This window comes from Ranitomeya imitator, chromosome 10 (genome assembly GCF_032444005.1).
Source record: "Ranitomeya imitator isolate aRanImi1 chromosome 10, aRanImi1.pri, whole genome shotgun sequence".
Taxonomy (NCBI): Eukaryota; Metazoa; Chordata; class Amphibia; order Anura; family Dendrobatidae; genus Ranitomeya; species Ranitomeya imitator.
Window position 1 is genome coordinate 142,485,569 of NC_091291.1, and position 24,865 is coordinate 142,510,433.

At 47.4% G+C, this 24,865-nt stretch overlaps 1 protein-coding gene across 4 annotated transcripts in view; it reads left to right on the plus strand.

Moving 5' to 3' along the window:
* Positions 1 to 24,865, plus strand: part of ROBO4 (roundabout guidance receptor 4) — a 96,038-nt gene that overhangs the window by 43,540 nt on the left and 27,633 nt on the right. For all 4 annotated transcript variants that reach the window (XM_069742366.1, XM_069742368.1, XM_069742370.1 and 1 more), the window contains exons 7-12: positions 2,638 to 2,741; positions 3,163 to 3,388; positions 19,347 to 19,468; positions 22,109 to 22,280; positions 22,562 to 22,744; positions 23,106 to 23,148. In XM_069742366.1, coding sequence (XP_069598467.1) covers positions 2,638 to 2,741; positions 3,163 to 3,388; positions 19,347 to 19,468; positions 22,109 to 22,280; positions 22,562 to 22,744; positions 23,106 to 23,148 — 850 coding nt within the window. The remainder of the gene's footprint in view (positions 1 to 2,637; positions 2,742 to 3,162; positions 3,389 to 19,346; positions 19,469 to 22,108; positions 22,281 to 22,561; positions 22,745 to 23,105; positions 23,149 to 24,865) is intronic.

Below are 24,865 nucleotides of genomic sequence, written 5' to 3' on the forward strand. Positions count from 1 at the left end.
AGCTGCACTCACTATTCTGCTGGTGCAGTCACTGTGTACATACATTACATTACTGATCCTGAGTTACATCCTGTATTATACCCCAGAGCTGCACTCACTATTCTGCTGGTGCAGTCACTGTGTACATACATTACATTACTGATCCTGAGTTACATCCTGTATTATACCCCAGAGCTGCACTCACTATTCTGCTGGTGCAGTCACTGTGTACATACATTACATTACTGATCCTGAGTTACATCCTGTATTATACCCCAGAGCTGCACTCACTATTCTGCTGGTGCAGTCACTGTGTACATACATTACATTACTGATCCTGAGTTACATCCTGTATTATACCCCAGAGCTGCACTCACTATTCTGCTGGTGCAGTCACTGTGTACATACATTACATTACTGATCCTGAGTTACATCCTGTATTATACTCCAGAGCTGCACTCACTATTCTGCTGGTGCAGTCACTGTGTACATACATTACATTACTGATCCTGAGTTACATCCTGTATTATACCCCAGAGCTGCACTCACTATTCTGCTGGTGCAGTCACTGTGTACATACATTACATTACTGATCCTGAGTTACATCCTGTATTATACCCCAGAGCTGCACTCACTATTCTGCTGGTGCAGTCACTGTGTACATACATTACATTACTGATCCTGAGTTACTGTACATATGTTGAAAAAAGACCTGGGTCTTTCAAGTTCTCACTTTCTCCACCAAATGTTCATTTCGTGACTTATTTACCTATAACCCGCAATGTTCTGTGTATCAAGGGAATAGTCCAACCCTTTTGGAAAAGCTGTTATAGTGTCGGCCATTTCTATCTCTTGTGCTCGGCATTCCACAGTCTGACTTCTCTAACTGTAACCCTTTCCTCTTTAGCTGTCAGAATTTCTTCCACCGATATTGAGTGCCCCCTAGTCCTCAGTACGGTCTTTTGAAGGAATCAGTCATGTGCCATCCTTTGTACTGACCACACATATATTTATACATGTAAATGAGATCCCCTCTGAGTCCCCTCTTTTTTCTAAATTAAACAAGCCCAACTTTTCCAACCTCTCCTCATTTGAGGCTTCCACCCCGTGTAATATGTGACAGACCTTCCACCCTTTGTAATAATCTTGTTGCTGTCTTTGGACTGATTCTAACTTCTGAAAATCCTTTATAAAACGTGGAGCCCAAAACTGGATCCCGTATTCTAGATGTGGCCTCACCAGTGATTTATAAAGGGCTAACAATAAGTTGGCATCGTGGGATTTTATCTCTTTTTATTCATCCTAAAATCTTGTTTGCTTCTGCGGCTGCTGCTTGGCATTGAGTGCTGCTGCTCCGCTTTCTTGGAACCAGAATAGCCCAGTCCTTCTCCTGTTCTGTAGTCCCGAGTATTCTCCCATTTAATGTATATGCAGCAATAGGATTACTGTCCTAGGTGCATTACTCTATATTTCTCTACATTAAACCTCATTTAACAAGTGTTTGCCCATTCACACATTTTATCCAGATCGTAAAAGAAAAGAATACACAGGAGCAGATGGTGAGGATATAATAGACGGCCATGTTGTTGCCATATTGCTGTGCAGTTCACCTGATACACCAGTGCACTGATTAATGCATTAGAGGCCAGTCTAGTGTGACGGCTATGGGACGCCCTGTGGAATTCTAAGGTGATGTATGAAGAGTGGGTGATGGTTAATGTCAAAGTGGATAAGGACTTATATAATTGATACAGTAAGTGACTCTGCGTACAATTACCGACAGACTGTATCCATAAGAGGCATTGACGTCTGGGTCACAGACACACAGAAACGTGAAAGAACTGAACAAATCATGCCCACTGGTCCAAAAGCTGTGGAGTGTAAATGTTGCATTTAATCCAAAGGACACAAGTACTCCCCAAACAGAAAACTGCAGTCAGATGACTTCTGAACAAATGATTGAAGTAGGCACAAGCCCAAACATTGCAACAAAGCAGATATGAGGACACCTCGAAACAGAACCAAGGCGTTCAACAAGAGAGCACAAAAGTAACCCACCTGTTCGTCTCAGAGAAGGAGGAAGAATCAAAGGCAGGTGAAACAGCGGAGACTGTAGATAAAGAGAGCAAGATGCATGAAGAAGAGATGTGTCCGGAGACAGAAAGTGTTAGTTGTCCAATAGAAAAAAGGAAATAGACATGAAGATCTTGGAACAGAACGTTCTGAAGGTGAAGATCGGAGACCTCGGACAAGCCAGCATGGATATTACCAAGTTACTGACTACAGAGAGCGACATCTTTGGCTGATGAAGATGCTGGGCCTAATGGATCGAGCTGTTGAGAACGGGTGGTGAAGTATACAGCAGCTGCAGCCTTATGCAGTGAAACACTATAATTACCAGACACCAGATGGCGCTGTGTTCATACATTGTGTGGCTTCTCTGTTGTCTCCTCCATGATGGGAGTGATGCACATAACTTTGCTGTATGTTCCAAGGAAAACCATTCATTCTTCCATATTAAATGCGGAATGATTGCACTGAAATCTGCAGCACGTTATCACTGTCTGCCCATAGGCTTACTGACTGTTTCCAGAAGACTCCCATCAGAATTGATCCTCGCTCGTCAGATTGATAAAGGTTTTGCTCTTTTCATTTTAGATCCTTTGGACACCGGTCAGATCGTTCATGAATTGTCCGGTGTGGAGCTGTTCCTGGATGCTGTGATGCTGCACAACTTCTCTTCGGCACGCCTGCACTGGATGGTGAGAGAAGCCAACGTGTTCATTTCTCCCGGCTGCGTCACCTTCACATTAGATGGATGCTGTCAGGAAATTTCCTGTAATGTCAGTAAAATACAACAGACTGGCAGTGAGAACGGTGACAAGACTACATGGGGAAAGGCCACCATTCATTCATTCTTAGCGGAGGGGCTTACATTTTATTCTTTTAATAAAAGGGATATGACATAAGGTAAATATCTGCTTCATGGGGGTCCACTATGAGACCCCCACCTATCCCCAGAACAGGGATTGGAGGACCCTAATCTTCTGGCTAAAACCTCTGTGGCTGCAGGTTAAAACTTCAAAAATATTTAGCCATTTTTAAAACCGGCAGAGTCCAGCAGTCACTGTGGCCATAACCCGGCCCGAAGGTGCACAAATAATGCATCGCTCTATGTTTCAGGCGTCTTCATCATCCCAGTATATAGAAGGCTACATCGTCTTCTACCGCACCCACACTGCATCCGATGCGGTCTGGGAGAAGTGGGGTGTTGTCCCTGTTAATGAGAACACCGCCATCATCCCCGGACTGCGCAGAGGACAGAAGTTTGAGTTCAAAGTCCGACCGTACGGATGGACGGTTTATGGTGCGGACAGTAACATCCGACACATCCTGATCCCCGAGGACGGTAAGATACAAGATGGCTAAAGTGTGTGAGGTCCTCCGATACTGCGGGAAAGAAGCAGCATTTCTTCTCTAATGTCTGGTGATCAGCACAGTCCTCTCATGAATAACTCTATTTGGAGACAACCATAAGGCTATGTGCACACGTAGAATGGTCCTCTGGTAATTTTTCCACAGCAGAATTGATAAATCTGCAGGGCAAACATTCTGCGTTTTTGCTGCAGATTTACCACGGATTTACCGCGGTTTTTCTGTGGATTTCACTGCGGTTTTACACCTGCGGTTTTCTATTGGAGCAGGTGTAAAACCGCTGCGGAATCTGCAGAAATAATTGACATGTTGCGGAATGTAAGCCGCTGCGTTTCCACGCGTTTTTTTCTGCAGCATGTGCACAGCGTTTTCTGTTTCCTTTAGGTTTACATTGTAATGTAAACTCATGGGAAACCGCTGCGGATCCGCAGCTGTGGAAACGTTGCGGATCCGCAGCAAAATCCGCATCGTGTGCACATAGCCTTATGATTTTATGAATTGTTTTTTCAAATTACTGTGACAAACGAGGTTCAGCACTTACGTCATGATGTCACGGTGACCGCACATACACAAAGAGTTCACTAGGTGGCGACAAATACATGAGAAGTAATAATAACCAGTGATAACAAAATTCCCAAACACCCCTGTCCTGTCCCCCAAGGGTCAGTGTCATTATCCCATGCCCAAGGTATTAACATCATTAACCTGCACCCCGAGTGTCGGCGTCTTTATCCTCCCCACCCCCCGAGTGTTTGCCTCATTATTTTGTCCGCGCAAAACACAAAAAATTGACCAGCATCTACTTATAGTGTGAACAGGTGCAAGCTGCAATGACTGCACAACATACATATATGTGCGGGATAGTTTTTTTTTGTCCTTTTACAGTTGTGACTGCCTCCTTTCTGACTCTGCACTCCTCCCATCAGCCCAAGGGTGCTTTTAATTAGTGCTGGTTCCTACCTGCCCATATAAATTGTATGCAAATAGCCCTGGACAGTAGGATAGGTTCCCATCAGAGAAGGGTCACCTTGCCATGGTTGATGGCCATACATGATTTGGGCAATTTATGCGCTAAGAACCTTCATTTTTGTAAGTACATTCTATTTATCAACAGTGCAGCTAAGATATAATGTATTGTAGTGTTTGTATATATCTCGGCCCTCACAGAGGCTGCTGTGTTCTGTTTCTGAATTATCTTGTCCCCCGTCATTATCCTGCACAACGAGCATCAGCGACATTATCCCATGCCCCGAGTGTCGGCATTGTTATCCAGTACCCCGAGCATCAGTGTCATTATCCAGTACCCCAAGTGTCGGCATCATTATCGAGTATCCCAAGCATAAGTGTCATTATCCTGTACCCCGAGTGTCAGTGTCATTATCCTGTACCCCGAATGTCAGTGCCATTATCCTGTACCCCGAGTGTCAGTGCCATTATCCAGTACCCCAAGTGTCAGTGTCATTATCCTGTACCCCAAGTGTCGGCATCATTATCCAGTATCCCAAGCAGGGCCGCGCTTAGTAACCCGATGCTTACCCTGGTTACCATCCTTAAAAGTAAAAAAACAAACGCTACATACTTACCTACAGCCGTCTGTCCTCGGCGCTCTGCTTCTCTGGTCTGGCTGTGAGCGCCGGGCAGCCAGAAAGCAGAGCGGTGACGTCACCGCTCTGCTTTCCGGCTGACCGACGCTCACAGCCAGAGCAGGTGGAGTGCAGAGCACAGCGCTGGAGGACAGACAGCGGTAGGTAAGTATGTAGCGTTTGTTTTTTTACTTTTAGGATGGTAACCAGGGTAAACATCGGGTTACTAAGCGCGGCCCTGCGCTTAGTTACCCGATGTTTACCCTGGTTACCAGCAAAGACATCGCTGAATCGGTGTCACACACGCCGATTCAGCGATGTCTACGGGGAGTCCAGCGACGAAATAAAGTTCTGGACTTTCTTCCCCGACCAGCGATCTCCCAGCAGGGGCCTGATCGCTGCTGCCTGTCACACTGGACGATATCGCTAGCGAGGACGCTGCAACGTCACGGATCGCTAGCGATATCGTCTAGTGTGACAGTACCTTTAGTGTCATTATCCTGTACCCCGAGTGTCAGTGTCATTATCCTGTACCCTGAGTGTCAGTGTCATTATCCTGTACCCCGAGTGTCAGTGCCATTATCCAGTACCCCAAGTGTCAGTGTCATTATCCAGTACCCCAAGTGTCTGTATCATTTTTTTGTTTAAATAGTTTTTTTATTGAAAGCAAACATGCACAATACAATTTATGCACTGTCCAGTATTTTACAAAAATTTTAACATTTTCCAAACCCCCAACAATCCCAACCATACCCAAACCTCCCCCTCCCCTGACAGCTCCTTCCCAGTTATACTTTTGTTACCAGTATTGATGGTTCCTTGAGCCATTTGACTCACTTATGTTCGCTTGTTCCTCTAGCACTCTCTTCCTTTCAGAGGCTCTCACTCTCCCATTTCCCATAACTACTCATCCCAGCTCGAGCCACGGAGACCACATTTTGTCAAACGTTTCTATTTTCCCACGTCTTTTATAGACCCCCTTTTCCAGATTGAGACCATGTTTAACATAATTCAGGAATTCACCCCTTGTAGGCGGTTCCTCCTTGATCCAGTTCCTTGCTATTACCTTCCTTGCCATGTATAATAGCCTAGCTATTGCTATCTTCCAGATGTTATCCACTCTAATTTCCTCTACATGTCCCAGTATACACACTATCGGATCTCTCGGCACTCTGCATTTATACGCCCCTTCCACACGGCTCATTACCACCAACCAGAAAGCAACCAGTCTTGGACATGTCCACATCATGTGGTATATTCCTGCATTCCCAGTCTTACATCTCGGGCATTCAGAGTCAGCACGCAACCCCGCTCTGCACAACACTTCCGGTGATTTATAGACTCTGTGCAAGATGTACAGCTGCGATAGTCTATACGGCTCGCTCAGCGACACTCGTGGAACCGACTCCAACACCGACTCCCAGGTTTCATCCTCCATTGGGCCTAAATCTCTTTCCCATTTCGCTCTCGCTTTTAAAGGGAAGTCTAACAAATATGCATGTAGAAGGTCCTTATAAAGGGTGGTAATGACTCCCCTTGTGGACCCTTCCCCACACACGTATTCCAGAACTATGTCCTCTTGGATCTCAACACCACCGCCCCTGTTTTGAGCTTTAAAAGCATGTTTCATCTGAGCATATTGATACTCCCCAGTCGGTCTCAGTCCAAACTCCCCTTGCAGCTGCGAAAAGGACTTTAATCCTCGTTGTTGAACTATCTGAGCCACCAAGTGGATTCCTTTGGCCCTCCACTCCGCCAGCACTCCAAGGGCCGCAAACTCAACCAAATTATTATTAAACCATATCGGTGTAAATTTAGTCAGCCCCGTAACCCCCCGAATCTGTCGCAGTCTGGTCCATAATTTATATATCAAAAACATAGTTGGGTATAATTTCCCCAATACTCCCAAGGAACCATCCTCCAGACACTGCGCTACCGGTCGTCGGTCTGTCACCCTCTCCATCAAGTGCTGTACCGCACTGGAGGACACCTCCCGTGCCCAGCCCTTCAAATGTTGGCTCTGGGCTGCAAGAAAATATAACTCAGGATTGGGTAAAGCCAATCCTCCATCTTCCTTGGGTCGCTGAAGCGTCTCCAGGCGAATACGTGGGTACCGCCTCCCCCTTATCAGACTTCTAAATAGAGCATTAATCTGCCGGAATTTCCCACGTGGAATCCAAACTGGCGCGTTATGTAGGACGTAGAGTAATTTGGGCATCAGAACCATTTTAATTAGATTAACCCTCCCCACCACCGATAAGTGCAATTTATTCCATGCATCCACTTTTGCTTTAAGGGCGCCCACGAGAGGTGTCAAATTCCTATACAGAAACTCTGTAACTGGCATCATAGTAACATAGTAACATAGTTAGTAAGGCCGAAAAAAGACATTTGTCCATCCAGTTCAGCCTATATTCCATCATAATAAATACCCAGATCTACGTCCTTCTACAGAACCTAATAATTGTATGATACAATATTGTTCTGCTCCAGGAAGACATCCAGGCCTCTCTTGAACCCCTCGACTGAGTTCGCCATCACCACCTCCTCAGGCAAGCAATTCCAGATTCTCACTGCCCTAACAGTAAAGAATCCTCTTCTATGTTGGTGGAAAAACCTTCTCTCCTCCAGACGCAAAGAATGCCCCCTTGTGCCCGTCACCTTCCTTGGTATAAACAGATCCTCAGCGAGATATTTGTATTGTCCCCTTATATACTTATACATGGTTATTAGATCGCCCCTCAGTCGTCTTTTTTCTAGACTAAATAATCCTAATTTCGCTAATCTATCTGGGTATTGTAGTTCTCCCATCCCCTTTATTAATTTTGTTGCCCTCCTTTGTACTCTCTCTAGTTCCATTATATCCTTCCTGAGCACCGGTGCCCAAAACTGGACACAGTACTCCATGTGCGGTCTAACTAGGGATTTGTACAGAGGCAGTATAATGCTCTCATCATGTGTATCCAGACCTCTTTTAATGCACCCCATGATCCTGTTTGCCTTGGCAGCTGCTGCCTGGCACTGGCTGCTCCAGGTAAGTTTATCATTAACTAGGATCCCCAAGTCCTTCTCCCTGTCAGATTTACCCAGTGGTTTCCCGTTCAGTGTGTAATGGTGATATTGATTCCCTCTTCCCATGTGTATAACCTTACATTTATCATTGTTAAACCTCATCTGCCACCTTTCAGCCCAAGTTTCCAACTTATCCAGATCCATCTGTAGCAGAATACTATCTTCTCTTGTATTAACTGCTTTACATAGTTTTGTATCATCTGCAAATATCGATATTTTACTGTGTAAACCTTCTACCAGATCATTAATGAATATGTTGAAGAGAACAGGTCCCAATACTGACCCCTGCGGTACCCCACTGGTCACAGCGACCCAGTTAGAGACTATACCATTTATAACCACCCTCTGCTTTCTATCACTAAGCCAGTTACTAACCCATTTACACACATTTTCCCCCAGACCAAGCATTCTCATTTTGTGTACCAACCTCTTGTGCGGCACGGTATCAAACGCTTTGGAAAAATCGAGATATACCACGTCCAATGACTCACCGTGGTCCAGTCTATAGCTTACCTCTTCATAAAAACTGATTAGATTGGTTTGACAGGAGCGATTTCTCATAAACCCATGCTGATATGGAGTTAAACAGTTATTCTCATTGAGATAATCCAGAATAACATCCCTCAGAAACCCTTCAAATATTTTACCAACAATAGAGGTTAGACTTACTGGCCTATAATTTCCAGGTTCACTTTTAGAGCCCTTTTTGAATATTGGCACCACATTTGCTATGCGCCAGTCCTGCGGAACAGACCCTGTCGCTATAGAGTCACTAAAAATAAGAAATAATGGTTTATCTATTACATTACTTAGTTCTCTTAGTACTCGTGGGTGTATGCCATCCGGACCCGGAGATTTATCTATTTTAATCTTATTTAGCCGGTTTCGCACCTCTTCTTGGGTTAGATTGGTGACCCTTAATATAGGGTTTTCATTGTTTCTTGGGATTTCACCTAGCATTTCATTTTCCACCGTGAATACCGTGGAGAAGAAGGTGTTTAATATGTTAGCTTTTTCCTCGTCATCTACAACCATTCTTTCCTCACTATTTTTTAAGGGGCCTACATTTTCAGTTTTTATTCTTTTACTATTGATATAGTTGAAGAACAGTTTGGGATTAGTTTTACTCTCCTTAGCAATGTGCTTCTCTGTTTCCTTTTTGGCAGCTTTAATTAGTTTTTTAGATAAAGTATTTTTCTCCCTATAGTTTTTTAGAGCTTCAATGGTGCCATCCTGCTTTAGTAGTGCAAATGCTTTCTTTTTACTGTTAATTGCCTGTCTTACTTCTTTGTTTAGCCACATTGGGTTTTTCCTATTTCTAGTCCTTTTATTCCCACAAGGTATAAACCGCTTACACTGCCTATTTAGGATGTTCTTAAACATTTCCCATTTATTATCTGTATTCTTATTTCTGAGGATATTGTCCCAGTCTACCAGATTAAGGGCATCTCTAAGCTGTTCAAACTTTGCCTTCCTAAAGTTCAATGTTTTTGTGACTCCCTGACAAGTCCCCCTAGTGAAAGACAGGTGAAACTGCACAATATTGTGGTCGCTATTTCCTAAATGCCCAACCACCTGCAGATTTGTTATTCTGTCAGGTCTATTAGATAGTATTAGGTCTAAAAGTGCTGCTCCTCTGGTTGGATTCTGCACCAATTGTGAAAGATAATTTTTCTTGGTTATTAGCAGAAACCTGTTGCCTTTATGGGTTTCACAGGTTTCTGTTTCCCAGTTAATATCCGGGTAGTTAAAGTCCCCCATAACCAGGACCTCATTATGGGTTGCAGCTTCATCTATCTGCTTTAGAAGTAGACTTTCCATGCTTTCTGTTATATTTGGGGGTTTGTAACAGACCCCAATGAGAATTTTGTTACCATTTTTCCCTCCATGAATTTCAACCCATATGGACTCGACATCCTCATTCCCTTCGCTAATATCCTCCCTTAAAGTGGACTTTAGACAAGACTTTACATGGAGACAAACCCCTCCTCCTCTCCGATTTTTACGATCCTTTCTAAACAGACTGTAACCCTGTAAGTTAACTGCCCAGTCATAGCTTTCATCTAACCATGTCTCGGTTATTCCCACTATGTCAAAGTTACCTGTAGATATTTCTGCTTCTAGTTCTTCCATCTTGTTTGTCAGGCTTCTGGCGTTTGCGAGCATGCAGTTTAGAGGATTTTGTTTAGTTCCAATCTCCTCACTGTGGATTGTTTTAGAAATGTTCTTACCTCCCTTCTGAGTATGTTTTCCTGGGTCGTCTTTGTTCGAGTCTAATGTTTTTCTTCCCGTCCCCTCTTCTTCTAGTTTAACGCCCTCCTGATGAGTGTAGCGAGTCTTCTGGCGAATGTGTGTTTCCCAGGTTTGTTGAGGTGTAGTCCGTCTCTGGCGAGGAGTCCATCATACCAGTAATTCACACCATGGTCCAGGAATCCAAATCCTTGTTGTCTGCACCATCGTCTTAGCCAGTTGTTTGCATCAAGGATCCTGTTCCATCTCCTGGTGCCATGCCCGTCTACTGGAAGGATAGAAGAAAAAACTACCTGTGCATCGAGATCCATATTCCCAGGTATCTGAAAAGGGATACTACCCTAAGCCGCCCCTCTCCCAATGGCTCACTTCTGCTCTCCTCCACCCCATCCACCTCAAAGAGGACCGATTTATCCCAGTTTATCCTCAATCCCGATAAGTCTCCAAATTTCCCAACGATCTCGATAGCCCCATTCAAGGCTTCATCCGGGTCCGCTAGGAACAGTAGGATGTCGTCTGCATATAACGCAATCTTCTCCTCAACACTCCCATAACTGAACCCAGGGACTTCATCCGACTGTCGGATCTTGGCGGCCAATGGCTCCACAGCTAAGGCAAACAGAAGGGGCGACAGTGGGCAACCCTGCCTCGTACCTCTGGCCAGCTTTATAGGCTGAGAAAGTTCCCCATTCACTCTAATTCTAGCTGTTGGTAGTGAATATAACAGTTGAGTCCACGCCACAAATTGCGGGCCAATACCCATACACTTCAACACCCGCCAGAGATATCCCCACTCCACACTGTCAAACGCCTTATGGGCGTCCAAGGATGCAATAACCCTTCGGCCACAGTTGTCAGACTTCAGCTGCAGGTTCATATGCAGCCTCCGCAGATTAACCGCTGTAGATCTGTCAGGCATAAAACCAGACTGATCCGGATGCACAAGGTTAGTAATGACACTAGACAGACGGGTAGCTAACACCTTGGCCAAGAGTTTGACATCAATGGTTAACAGAGAGATTGGCCGATATGACTCAGGCTTCCCCAGATCCTTATCCTCCTTCGGAATAACCACTATAATAGCCTCCCTCATAGATGCTGGGAGATACCCTTTACATCCAGCCTCCTCCAGTACTAACTTTAATCTGGGAATCAGCACTTCCTCCAAACTTTTATAGATTTCGGCTGGTAACCCATCAACCCCAGGTGCCTTCCCATTGGCCATAGACTTCAGCGCCCGACTCAGTTCCTCCTCGGTGATAGGGGCATCGAGGCTCACCCTATCCTCCTCACTCAATTTCGGAAGACCCAGACTCTCAAGGAAAGTCTCCGTATCTCCGGCTGACTCATTGACCCTGGAGGAATATAAGTCCGCGTAAAAGTCTGCAAAGACCTTTATAATATCAGGTGTTTCAGATACCCTGCTCCCCCCATCCGAAACCAACGAGTGTACATATGAGGTACTACGCTGAGCCGCGGCTACCACCGATAGCATGTGTCCCACTGTTTCTCCCTCCTGAAAATAAGCCACCCTCTGAAACTCCCGCTTCCTTTCAGCTTTTCCCAGCAGAATCTTTTCCATACAATTTTGCGCTGTTCTCAACCTTTTATCTGCCTCTGAGGTCCCCAGTACTACCATCTCGTCCTCCGCGGCTTTCAACTCTTCCAATGCCACTCTCTCCGCTTCCCTTGTCCTCCTCTTACACCTACTAATGTCTCTAAAAAGTAGCCCTCTCAGGTACGCTTTCATTGCATCCCAAACAGTCAGAGCATCAGTACTCCCATCATTTAACGCAAAGAATTCCGTCACCTCCTTCCCTATACCGTCCAAGTCAATACTCTGTAACCAGTTAGGATGGATCTTCCATTCTCTCCCGCTTGTAGTCCGTGTCCCCAACAACCTAACCTCCACCTCAATTGGACTATGATCCGAAAGGGCCCTCGGCAGATAACGCACCTCCCCCACCATTGTGTCCAACAGGCGGTTACCCAGTGCCATATCAATTCTGGATAGCGTAGCATGAGCCGGCGAATAGCACGAGTATCCTCTCTCCCCAACATGTCTGACTCTCCATAGATCAATCATGCCTAATTCACGCACATAGGTTCCAAATGTTGTAGTGTGCCCCTCCGACCTATTCTGGGCGTTCTTATTTTTATCCCAAAAGTCATCGCATATATTGTTCAAATCCCCAATAATTAAGAGTGGCAGTGGTTCCCATCGTTCCACCCTCTCCAATACCTCCCTGATCTTCTTACTTGAATATGGAGGTGGAATATACATTGCCGCAACACACAATCTCACTCCATACAATATACATTGTATCACCACATACTGACCCTCAGCATCCACGCATACTTTCACCTCTTCATACTGCACTCCCACCGGCACCAACACTGACACACCTCTTGAGTACGTCGAGAAGGTAGAGTGATACCCTTTCTGTATCCAACGTCTATTTAGTACGTCCACTTTCTCCTGTATCAAGTGCGTCTCTAGCAAGCATATCATAGAAGCCCGTTGATCCTTCGCATACTGCAAGCTCGCAGCTCTCCTAGACTTATCCGCCAGGCCTCTCACATTCCAGCTCAATATCTTAAAGCGGTCCCCTATTATGTGACTCATCATCCTTAGTTATGTCAATACTCCCGGTTCTGAGCTGTCTAACTTCCCTCCCCACCCTCACCCCTCCCCCCCCCCTCCCCCACACCCCCCAATATTATACATTCTGCCTCTTATCAAGAGTGGGGCACCATCACCCGTTGCGAACACTCTTGCTAAACCTTCTCTTTCCGCCTCCCGCTACCGTTTATAACAGAATTCGGCGCAATTCTTAGAAGAACAGTATAATTAAACCTGTATTATATTACAACTGCAAGAAACTAAATAAACTTTTAGTACGCTGCACACCCTTCCTCCCTCATATTTCACCGCCGCACCAGCTCTCCCAGTGCGTTCCCTGAGTAATACCCAACTCCACCCTTCAACCTTCACATTTCAATTACCAGTGTACTGTCAGTCAATCTCTTTTTTTCCCTTTTTGAAAGAATTAAGATACCTCCCGACCAACCCGCCCCACATTTTCAATCTCCTTTCCCTTTAAGTTTTTTAGCGTTAAGATCTATCCACTGGGTAGCGTCCTCCGGCGTCTGGAAAAAGTGAATCTTATCCATCGCTACCACTCTCAGTCGTGCCGGAAACATCATGGAGTATTGCACTCCCAGTTCTCTCAGCCGTCTCTTGATACCCGTGAACATCATCCGTTGTTTCTGTACCAGGGCGGAATAGTCAGGGTAAATAGCAATTCTTTGACCTCCAATTGTCAGATCCGTCATGTCTCTAGCCTTCCTCAGGATAATGTCTCTGTCTCTGTAGTTTAGGATTTTGGCAAGCATGGTACGGGGACTTGCTCCAGGGACAGGTGGTTTCGGTGGGACCCTGTGGGCTCTCTCTACCGCAAATACTTTTGTCAGTGCTGCATCACCAAAAGTCTCAAGGAGCCAGCTTTCAATATACTCCGTGGGATTCCTCCCCTCAGTTTTTTCAGGGACACCCACTATGCGAATGTTATTTCTTCTGGACCTATTCTCCAGATCCTCATTTTTTGCAGCTAGCTCCGATATTGTTTGAGCAAACTTCCTCTCCGCTTTCTGCAGCTGCACTATATGATCTTCTGTAGTGCTCACTCTTTCCTCCACAGCCCCCACACGTTTGTCAATCTTCTGCAAGGCTGCATTTATCTGGGCTGTATCCCCTTTAACCTCCTGTATCTGCTGGGTCAGGGATTGTTTGCAGGATGATACCAGTGCAAAGACATCTCTAAGGGTGGGCTCTGCTCCTGACTCCTTATCTTCAGGTCCCCCTACTACCACCGCCATGTCACCATCCCTGCTCCCCTGTTGTACCTCCTGCTCCTCTGCTGGGCTTTCCTCCTCTCCTTCTGTGTCTGTGTCCACTCCGTCGTCCTCCTCTGCTTTTCCTGTGTTCCCTGCGGCTTCCACTCTAGCAAACTGCTGGAGCTTTGCCGCCGCCGACATTCTCTTCTGGCATGCCGCGTTGTCCTTCTCCGCCTTCTCCCTGGCGTCGGCGCCATCTTGGCCGGTCCCTGCCTCGCCGGCTCCGGCGTCTCTTTGTCTCCTCCTGGTCATGTTCACCGACCTCGGGGCCGCCGCTATTCACCGCCGCACTCCCGGGACTCTCCTGCAGCCGGTAAGCGCTGTGAATCGCCGCTCAGCTGCGGCTTATAAGGATAATATTAACTTTGGCAGCGGGAGCGCTCTGTCACGCGTCCGCTCACATGAACGTTCAGGCCACGCCCCCAAGTGTCTGTATCATTATCGAGTATCCCAAGCATAAGTGCCATTATCCTGTACCCCAAGTGTCAGTGTCATTATCCTGTACCCTGAGTGTGTGTCATTATCCTGTACCCAGTGTGTCGGCACCATTATCCTGTACCCCGAGTGTCAGTGTCATTATCCTGTACCCCGAGTGTCAGTGTCATTATCCTGTACCCGAGTGTCAGTGTCATTATCCAGTACCCCAAGTGTTGGTGTTATCGAGTATCCAAACATAAGTGTCATTATCCTGTACCCCGAGTGTCAGCGTCATTATCCGGTACCCAGAGTGTCGGCACCATTATCCTGTACCCCGAGTGTCAGTGAGATTATCCTGTACCCCGAGTGTCAGTGTCATTATCCTGTACCCCGAGTGTCAGTGTCATTATCCTGTACCCCGAGTGTCAGCGTCATTATCCTGTACCCCGAGTGTCAGTGAGATTATCCTGTACCCCGAGTGTCAGTGTCATTATCCTGTACCCCGAGTGTCAGTGTCATTATCCTGTACCCCCAGTGTCAGTGCCATTATCCTGTACCCCGAGTGTCAGTGTCATTATCCAGTACCCTAAGTGTTGGTGTTATCGAGTACCCCGAGTGTCGGCATCATTATCGAGTATCCAAACATAAGTGCCATTATCCTGTACCCCGAGTGTCAGTGTCATTATCCTGTACCCCGAGCGTCAGTATCATTATCCAGTATCCGAGTGTCGGTGTCATTATCTTGTACCCCAGCATCAGCGTTATTATCCTGTATCCCGAGTGTCGGCATCATTATTGAGTACCCCGAGCATCAGTGTCATTATCCTGTACCCCGAGCATCAGTGTCATTATTCAGTAACCTGAGTGTCTGCATCAATATCCTGTACCCCGTGTGTCAGTGTCTCTACCCTGTACCCTGAGTGTCGGCATCACTACCCTTTACCCTGAGCAGGGCAGGCAGACCAGGCAGCCGCCTAGGGCCCCAGCTCCTCCAGGTGCCCCAAGCCAGTGGCCGTTATGGGGCCCCTGTGTAAGAGGGGTCCGGCAACGCCCCCTCCCCGCATTGCGCATTCAACTTATCGGCATCGTAGGTGCCGATAAAGTTGAAAGCAGTGATGGTGGAGAGCGCTTCAGCTGACACTCCCTCGACCATCAGTTCGCCTCTGCCTGTGACTCAGCTTGTTTCAGCAGTGGAGCTGATGACACACTGAGACGCTCTGCAGAAGGGGTACAAGGAGACGAATATTATGTGTGTGTGCATGTGCTGCACGATAGTGTGTGTGTGGGGGTACTGAACTATACCATGTGTGTGGGGGCTGCATTATACTGTGTGTGTGTGTGGGCAGCACTATACTGTGTATGTGGGGGGGCTACATTGTACTGTGTGTAGGGGCTGCACTATACTGTGTGTTTTTGTGGGGGGCTGAATTAGACTGTGGGGGGTGGGGGCTGCATTATTCTCTGGGGGGGCTGCATTATGCTATGTGTATGGGGGGCTTCATTACACTGTGTGTGAAGGGAGCTGCACTATGCTGTGTGCTCATGGGGTGGGGCCTGTATTATACTGTGTGTGGGGGGCTGAAGTATAGTGTGTGTGTGTGGGGGCTGCAGTATGCTGTGAGGGGGCTGCAGTATACTGTGAGGGGGGCTGCAGTGTACTCTATGAGGGGGCTGCAGTATACTGTGAGGGGGCTGCAGTGTACTCTATGAGGGAGCTGCAGTATACTGTGAGGAGGCTGCAGTATACTCTACTAAGGACCATGGGGAGTGCATTTTACTATATGGGACCTGCGTTATACTGTATCGAGGACTATCCGTACCCATCATTCTTCCTCAGCCATAGTAAGGGTAGGTGCACACGGTCAGTAAATGCTGCAGGTTGGACGCTGGGTACTTGTGCAGCGTCCAGATGTTACAGCATAGTGGATGGGATTTCAAGATATTCCATGCCAACTCTGTGTCCACAGGCGTTCACGGATCACCCGCAGAGACTGACATGTCTCTTTCCAGTCCGCAGCATGTCTATTTATCTTTATTTGTCTCTGTAAGACAAATGTCACCCGTACAGTGTACTGGACACGGTGATTCCGCACAGTTCAGTGCTCACATGCTTATTCACCTCCGTTCAATAGTCGGCAGCGGACATGTGCTGTGTCCAAAGTCCTGCCGATTCCTGACCGTGTGCAACTACCCTAAAGAGGACGGGAGGCAAGTGTCAAACGACTTCCATATTGTCTATCATTTAGCGGCCTGAACTCAGCGCTTGTGAATACAACAGAAATGTTTCTGTGTGATGGTGCAATATGTTAGCATTTGGGGCCCCACTTTAAACTATTGCCCAGGACTCCACTTTGTCTAAAGCCAGCCCTGACCCCGAGTGTTGGCATCACTACCCTGTACCCCGAGTGTTGGCATCACTACCCTGTACCCCGAGTGTTGGCATCACTACTCTGTACCCTGAGTGTTGGCATCACTACCCTGTACCCCGAGTGTTGGCATCACTACCCTGTACCCCGAGTGTTGGCATCACTACCCTGTACCCCGAGTGTTGGCATCACTACCCTGTACCCCGAGAGTTGGCATCACTACCCTGTACCCCGAGTGTTGGCATCACTACCCTGTACCCCGAGTGTTGGCATCACTACCCTGTACCCCGAGTGTTGGCATCACTACTCTGTACCCTGAGTGTCGGCATCATTAATCTGTACCCTGAGGCTATGTGCACATGTTCAGGATTTTTTGCGTTTTTTTTTTTTGGCCGTTTTCCCCAGGAAAACGCTTAAAAAACGCATACATATGCATCCCATCATTTTTAATGCATTCTGCAATTTTTGTGCACATGATGAGTTTGTTTCCGCGAAAAAAACGCAGCATGTTCATTAATTTTGCGGATTTTTCACGTTTTTCCCGCTATTTGATGCATTGGGAAGCTCCGGAAAAAAAGCGTCAAACACGCGAAAAAACACACGAGAAAAGCGCGAAAAAAACGCATGCGGGTTTCTTGCAGAAAATGTCCAATTTTGATCAGGAAATTTCTGCAAGAAATCCTGACGTGTGCTCATAGCCTCAGTGTCGGCGTCACTACCCTGTACCCTGAGTGTCGGCGTCACTACCCTGTACCCTGAGTGTCGGCGTCACTACCCTGTACCCTGAGTGTCGGCGTCACTACTCTGTACCCCGAGTGTCGGCATCACTACTCTGTACCCCGAGTGTCGGCATCACTACTCTGTTCCCCGAGTGTCGGCATCACTACTCTGTACCCCGAGTGTCGGCATCACTACTCTGTACCCCGAGTGTCGGCGTCACTACTCTGTACCCTGAGTGTCTCCGTCACTACCCTGTACCCCGAGTGTCGGCATCACTACTCTGTACCCCGAGTGTCGGCGTCACTACTCTGTACCCCGAGTGTCGGCATCACTACTCTGTACCCTGAGTGTCTCCGTCACTACCCTGTACCCCGAGTGTCGGCATCACTACTCTGTACCCTGAGTGTCGGCATCACTATTCTGTACCTCTGTACCCCGAGTGTCGGCATCACTACTCTGTACCTCTGTACCCCGAGTGTCGGCATCACTACTCTGTACCCCGAGTGTCGGCATCACTACTCTGTACCCTGAGTGTCGCCGTCACTACCCTGTACCCCGAGTGTCGGCATCACTACTCTGTACCCCGAGTGTCGGCGTCACTACTCTGTACCCCGAGTGTCGGCGTCACTACTCTGTACCCCTAGTGTCGGCGTCACTACTCTGTACCCCGAGTGTCGGCGTCACTACTCTGTACCCCGAGTGTCGGCGTCACTACTCTGTACCTCGAATGTTGGCGTCACTACTCTGTACCCCGAGTGTCGGCGTCACTACTCTGTACCTCGAATGTCGGCGTCACTACTCTGTACCCCGAGTGTTGGCATCACTACTCTGTACCCCGAGTGTCGGCATCACTACTCTGTACCCCGAGTGTTGGCATCACTACTCTGTACCCCGAGTGTCGGCATCACTACTCTGTACCTCTGTACCCCGAGTGTCGGCATCACTACTCTGTACCCTGAGTGTCGCCGTCACTACCCTGTACCCCGAGTGTCGGCATCACTACTCTGTACCTCTGTACCTCGAATGTCGGCGTCACTACTCTGTACCCTGAGTGTCGGCATCACTACCCTGTACCCCGAGTGAAGCAGCCCCCATGTTCCAGCTGAAATGTGCAGTAAGGTAGGACTTTCGGCGTTCTCATCGGTCGCCCCAGGAGACGATCATCCCTCTTCCCCGGCCGCTATCACTGACATTCTCCGATTTCACTGTGGAGATCAATTCAGCAGAAAATTAATTAGAGCTTATGAGACGGAGAATGAGAATATTGCAACCGCCTGGAACACACAGATCATGTCACCACCCCATACAGGAGGACGCGTCACCCTCACCAGTACCACAATGTGGGAGAAACACTGTGGGTTTTTTTTAGGCTTTATTTTTCATTGCTGACAGTTTTACAGTTGTGTCCAGTCTAGTTTGTCTCCTGTGCTGATTCTTTGTTACAATGTATCAGTGCAGGTAACACGTACCAGCCTGGAGTCTAGATTGTGTGCCTCATGGAAAATTGTCTAGATTGGATATAATTGTGACAAACCCTTAGCTGTAAAAAGTATTTCATGTGAACGTTGGGGTTGTGACTATGAAGCTGAGGTTTTTTGACCCCAGTATTGTCTCTTCTATTCTGTAGTTCCTGGACCTGCCCCACAGGAGGTGAACATCACATTGATTGGCGGTGGCAACGGATCCATCATTGTGGGCTGGGAACCCCCCCCACCAGATCGGCGCAGCGGGCACATCAACGCTTACAAGGTAAATCCAGGGGTTCACCGGGTCCAGACACTCATGGGGATGTCCTCATCTGTTACACAGTTATACCTGTCCTGCTGCTTTCAGCCCTGTCTCTTCCTAGGAAAGCTGTGTGACAACCCTTTTGGGAGCGGTGACGGTCATCTTAATGGTTGTTACCCAACTTTCCCAGATGCAGATTAACCACCAAAGACAGAACTGAGGGGGGTTTCTATTGTTGCACCGAATACTGGGATATTCCTTTACCTTAGTGAATGCGGAGGAGAAATCTTTCAGTGTCCTTCATTTTGGGATTATCTCGCCTTTGGCGCCTGCGTTTCTTCAGAGTCCGGTGTCACCGTTACACCTGGCGGCGGCCCCTGCCGGATTCCTCTGATTTATGCTTATATTTCGAATCTATGACAATTACAAATCTGATGTATCCGGGCCAGGCGTCAATCACAGGTGAATCTTTATTAATTACATTGTCATCTTCACTTCACATTAGCATACACTTCTCTGGAAGCGGGAGGAGATGAAGGAGCGGGGAATCGCTCTCAGCGGGGTGTGATTAGTTTCACCGCAGGGAAACGTCGCCGGCGGCAGGGAAACATCTCAGAATTCTACACAGTAAATGACACGTCCACTTTATCAAACAATGAGAGCGGCCGTCAGACGCCTTAGAAGACACCTGAGCTGTGTAATACAGTTCTTAAGATCTGTGCTTACCAGCAATGAATAGAAACATGCATTGGTTACATTCAGAGGGCACAACCCTGTTCTGTCCTAGTCCTTCTTTTAGGAGGGTTATATCATCGCCACATTACGTGGGACGTTCTGACACGTTGCGCCTGCTCCAAATTAAATAGTACGGTAACACACAAATACATGCGTAGAAGAGCCACGCTAATACATTAAGGCTCAAAGCAGATCTCTATTACCCCATAACACCATCTTATATAGGTTATTAGTATCCATGCATTGTATCAATATGAATGGCTCATCTTATCTCTATGTGCTGGCATTCGCATACATACATACATACATACATACATACATACGCTAAGTTAACACTTGACTCCCAGCTTTTGGCCTAGTTGTCGTACTACCCCTCCTAAGTTTCATTTCTCCAACTTTCCTATGTTTTCTCTAAGTCCGTCAGACAAAGACATTCCCGAGAGACCTCTGTTTTCTCGCACACACATTCTGGCTCAAACTCCATCTTGGAAAGCAGAAGAGAATATATGTAGAATATCCACAATAGAGTCAGGAGAGATAAATATGAATCCTGATCTCCCAGTTACTATTGACCATCCTCCTCCCCCCCAGGGTCCGGATTGTCCCCACTGATGTCATCTGCTCCTCAATATTGACGTTTTATCTTTTGGACATATCACCCATTGGCTGCATTTAACTTGTGATTTTGGAAATATCTCTTTGTCACTCATCCACCAGTTAGAGGATAGCCTACTGATTATTGAGGATCTGACTGATGGGAACCTGCGCAGTCCTGAGATCAGAGTCCTGGATCTGGAGATCTGAATGGAGAAGATTTGTTCTCCTCCTCTGAGAAAACTGAGCGCAGAGCCCAACTATTGATGGCAGTCCTGTGCGCCGTGAATGGAGCAGAGATCCGGCATGCGCAACTCATCTCCATTCATGACCCAGTTACAGAGCCCTGATCTTGGGATCACTGGGTGGTCCCACCAGTCAGACCTCCAGCTATCGGCCTCTACTCTATGGATGGAGCAAAAGATGAGATTTTGGGAATAACCCTTTAATATCTTGTTAGTATGTTTTGTCGCTGTGAGTTGTCCGTGGGAGAAGGGGATGAGTATTTCACCGCTACAGGCAGCAGGTGAAGGCAGGTATACCTGTGAGTGGGACCTCAGCTGGCGCCAAAATGCATCAAGTGTATTGAAGCCTGAGTGGCACAGGACTCGGGCAGGCGTGGTACACGTGTGGGAAGCGTGAGGATGCTACTAGCCAAGAACACGTTGTCCTGCCTCTGTGGTCAGGTGCAGAAGGCTGGCACAGCAGTCGGGGGCCACACAAGAGAGAGCCCACAACGTGCATCTCAGGGACAGGCACATAAGCTGTATCTGGGCAGCCTCCGTCCGCCTGTAGAGTGGAGCTGCCACTGAGAGCGAATGGCTGAATAAGAGAGGTTGCTGTGAGCCTGGGGTGAGACGAGAGACCATTGTTCACCTCTGTTGCTTTGAATGGGAGTGCAATCCAGTGAGCTGAACAATAGGCCTATAAAAGCTTTAGACATCGGGACCTTGTTCTGGATCGGCCCACAGAGCCCACCTAGAATCAGGCTGACAGGGCACGTCCAGCGGGCTGACACCGGCTCTGCGAGAGAGAAGACGCGGCGAGTCCGGTGTGAGGTCTGAGTGTGGGGCGTGGAGGACAGCGAGGGGGGCATGACGAACCCTTCTTATATAGAGCTCACTAGTAATAGGTTATAATGAGTGGTATCTCATGCCGGACGTGTGATAAGGCCAGGTTACTGTGTGCTGCCTCGGTCCTGAGCTCCTCCACATGGTCACACAGTGAACGGTCTTGTGATGGACCTGCCCAGGATCCTGCACAGAAAGCGCCCGCTCGTGCCCACTTCCCATTGTCTTGATATTTCTAGGCATTTTTTATGTGATTTCATAGATCTGGTGCCTTGGAAATGAGACCCTTCCTCATACCAACTGGACGGTGGACGGAGGGACCCACAGCCTGGAGATCCCCCAGCTGCCAGCGGGTGTGAAATATCAGGTTCAGGTCGCAGCCATGTACGAAAGTGGCGTGGGAAAGTCGAGTGCCCCTAAATACATCCTAATTGGTAAGGATTGGTTTAAGGAAACCGTTAATGGGGGTGTCCACGTCCTGACAATTATTTCTGGTGACTGCTGGAGCAGTTTCTAGCTAATTGGGGGGTGTCAGATGTTGGACCCCCACTGATCTCGTATGAATGACCGGTACTATGGATAGTGTGTGTGGGGGCACCCCGCTTTGTCTTGGATCGAGGACTCCTTGTTTGATAAGTTGTGGGGTCAGACATGATCCCCTTCTGTCTTTCCTCTTCATCCTCATTACTTCTTCTGGTTACTCCTCATCCCGCAGAAGGTCCGAAGATGAAAGACGACATCCCGGACGGTGCGATCCCACTGGATCTCCTCCTCCAAGTGATCAAACACCCGGCCTTCATCGCCACCGTGGGTGGGGCGACCTGGCTGATGCTGATGGCGGTGGCCATTTACTTGTGTCAGAGGAACTCGAAACGGTACAGCACAAAGAAGCCCAGCGGTGAGCGGTGATGTGATGGCGTATTACACTGTATATTGGGGAGTGCGGCCGCAGTTATGGGATATTATTCCACTGGACCGCGACAACCTCTCACAGGAGATACAGGCTGGTTGTCAGCAGTAACCGATAAAATAGCTGTTAGGCCACGTTCACACGGTCAGTATTCGGTCAGCATTTACATCAGTGTTTGTAGCCAAAACCAGGAGAGGAACAATCAGAGGAAAAGTATCATAGAAACTCATCACCACTTCTGTATTTATCACCTGCTCCTGGATTTGTCTTATAAAATACTGAACGTGGCCTTAAAGGATCCATCCAGAAATATCTGTTACTTATATTTTGTGCACTCCTCATTTGTTAGGTCTTTACCGTTTTGCCAGTGAGGACACCATCATTAAACACAGGTAAGGCCGTGTTATTACGGGGGGGGGGGGGGGGGGGGTGCAGATCGCCATCTAGAGGCCGCAGATAAGAGTACTTTTCGTTAGAGTGTCCAGTAAGGACAATCCTCTGAACGGTGATCGCAGCAGCACAGATCTTTCCCATCCTGTTAGACTGTTACAATGTATCAGTGCAAGTAAAACGTATCATACAGAGGATTGTCTATACTGGACCCCCGGCTGTGAGAACCACTGGTTTTAGACACATTGGGTCCCACCATCAGCAGCGCCAGTCTTCTGTGCCATGTAATGCGCCTCTTATACTGATCATTATGGGATCAGGGAGGCTCCTCACCGCCCTCAGCCCCGTGCGCGCCAGACAGGTCGTAACTCAACATGAAGAATCAGTTAAGAAATGAGTTTGTGGCAGCGCCATTTACCGACCATAAAATATCGCTCTGTTTCAGCGATTCCTCAGCTCAATAAGACTCATTTGCGTTTGTCCTTCACAGGCGACTGTAAATCGCGCTCTTGGGAGACATCTTGCAATGTACACTTTGTATGACATGTCTCCCACAGAGATATCTTACCTGCACTGAAATATGAGCCTTCACTTGAGAGGGTACACAGGCCAGTTATACTTAAAGGGACCTTTACATTACATTACTGATCCTGAGTTACATTCTGCATTATACCCCAGAGCTGCACTCACTATTCTGCTGGTGCAGTCACTGTGTACATACATTACATTACTGATCCTGAATTACATCCTGTATTATACCCCAGAGCTGCACTCACTATTCTGCTGGTGCAGTCACTGTGTACATACATTACATTACTGATCCTGAGTTACATTCTGCATTATACCCCAGAGCTGCACTCACTATTCTGCTGGTGCAGTCACTGTGTACATACATTACATTACTGATCCTGAATTACATCCTGTATTATACCCCAGAGCTGCACTCACTATTCTGCTGGTGCAGTCACTGTGTACATACATTACATTACTGATCCTGAGTTACATCCTGCATTATACTCCAGAGCTGCACTCACTATTCTGCTGGTGCAGTCACTGTGTACATACATTACTGATCCTGAGTTACCTCCTGTATTATACCCCAGAGCTGCACTCACTATTCTGCTGGTGCAGTCACTGTGTACATACATTACATTACTGATCCTGAGTTACCTCCTGCATTATACTCCAGAGCTGCACTCACTATTCTGCTGGTGCAGTCACTGTGTACATACATTACATTACTGATCCTGAGTTACATCCTGCATTATACTCCAGAGCTGCACTCACTATTCTGCTGGTGCAGTCACTGTGTACATACATTACTGATCCTGAGTTACATCCTGTATTATACCCCAGAGCTGCACTCACTATTCTGCTGGTGCAGTCACTGTGTACATACATTACATTACTGATCCTGAGTTACATCCTGCATTATACTTCAGAGCTGCACTCACTATTCTGCTGGTGCAGTCACTGTGTAAATACATTACATTACTGATCCTGAGTTACCTCCTGTATTATCCTCCAGAGCTGCACTCACTATTCTGCTGGTGCAGTCACTGTGTACATACATTACATTACTGATCCTGAGTTACCTCCTGTATTATACTCCAGAGCTGCACTCACTTTGTTGCCGGTGGTTAGTCAGTAGTCTTGCTGGGGGCAGTATGTTTTATCTACATCAGATGTGTGTAAATTCACACTTGCAGAATACAGTGC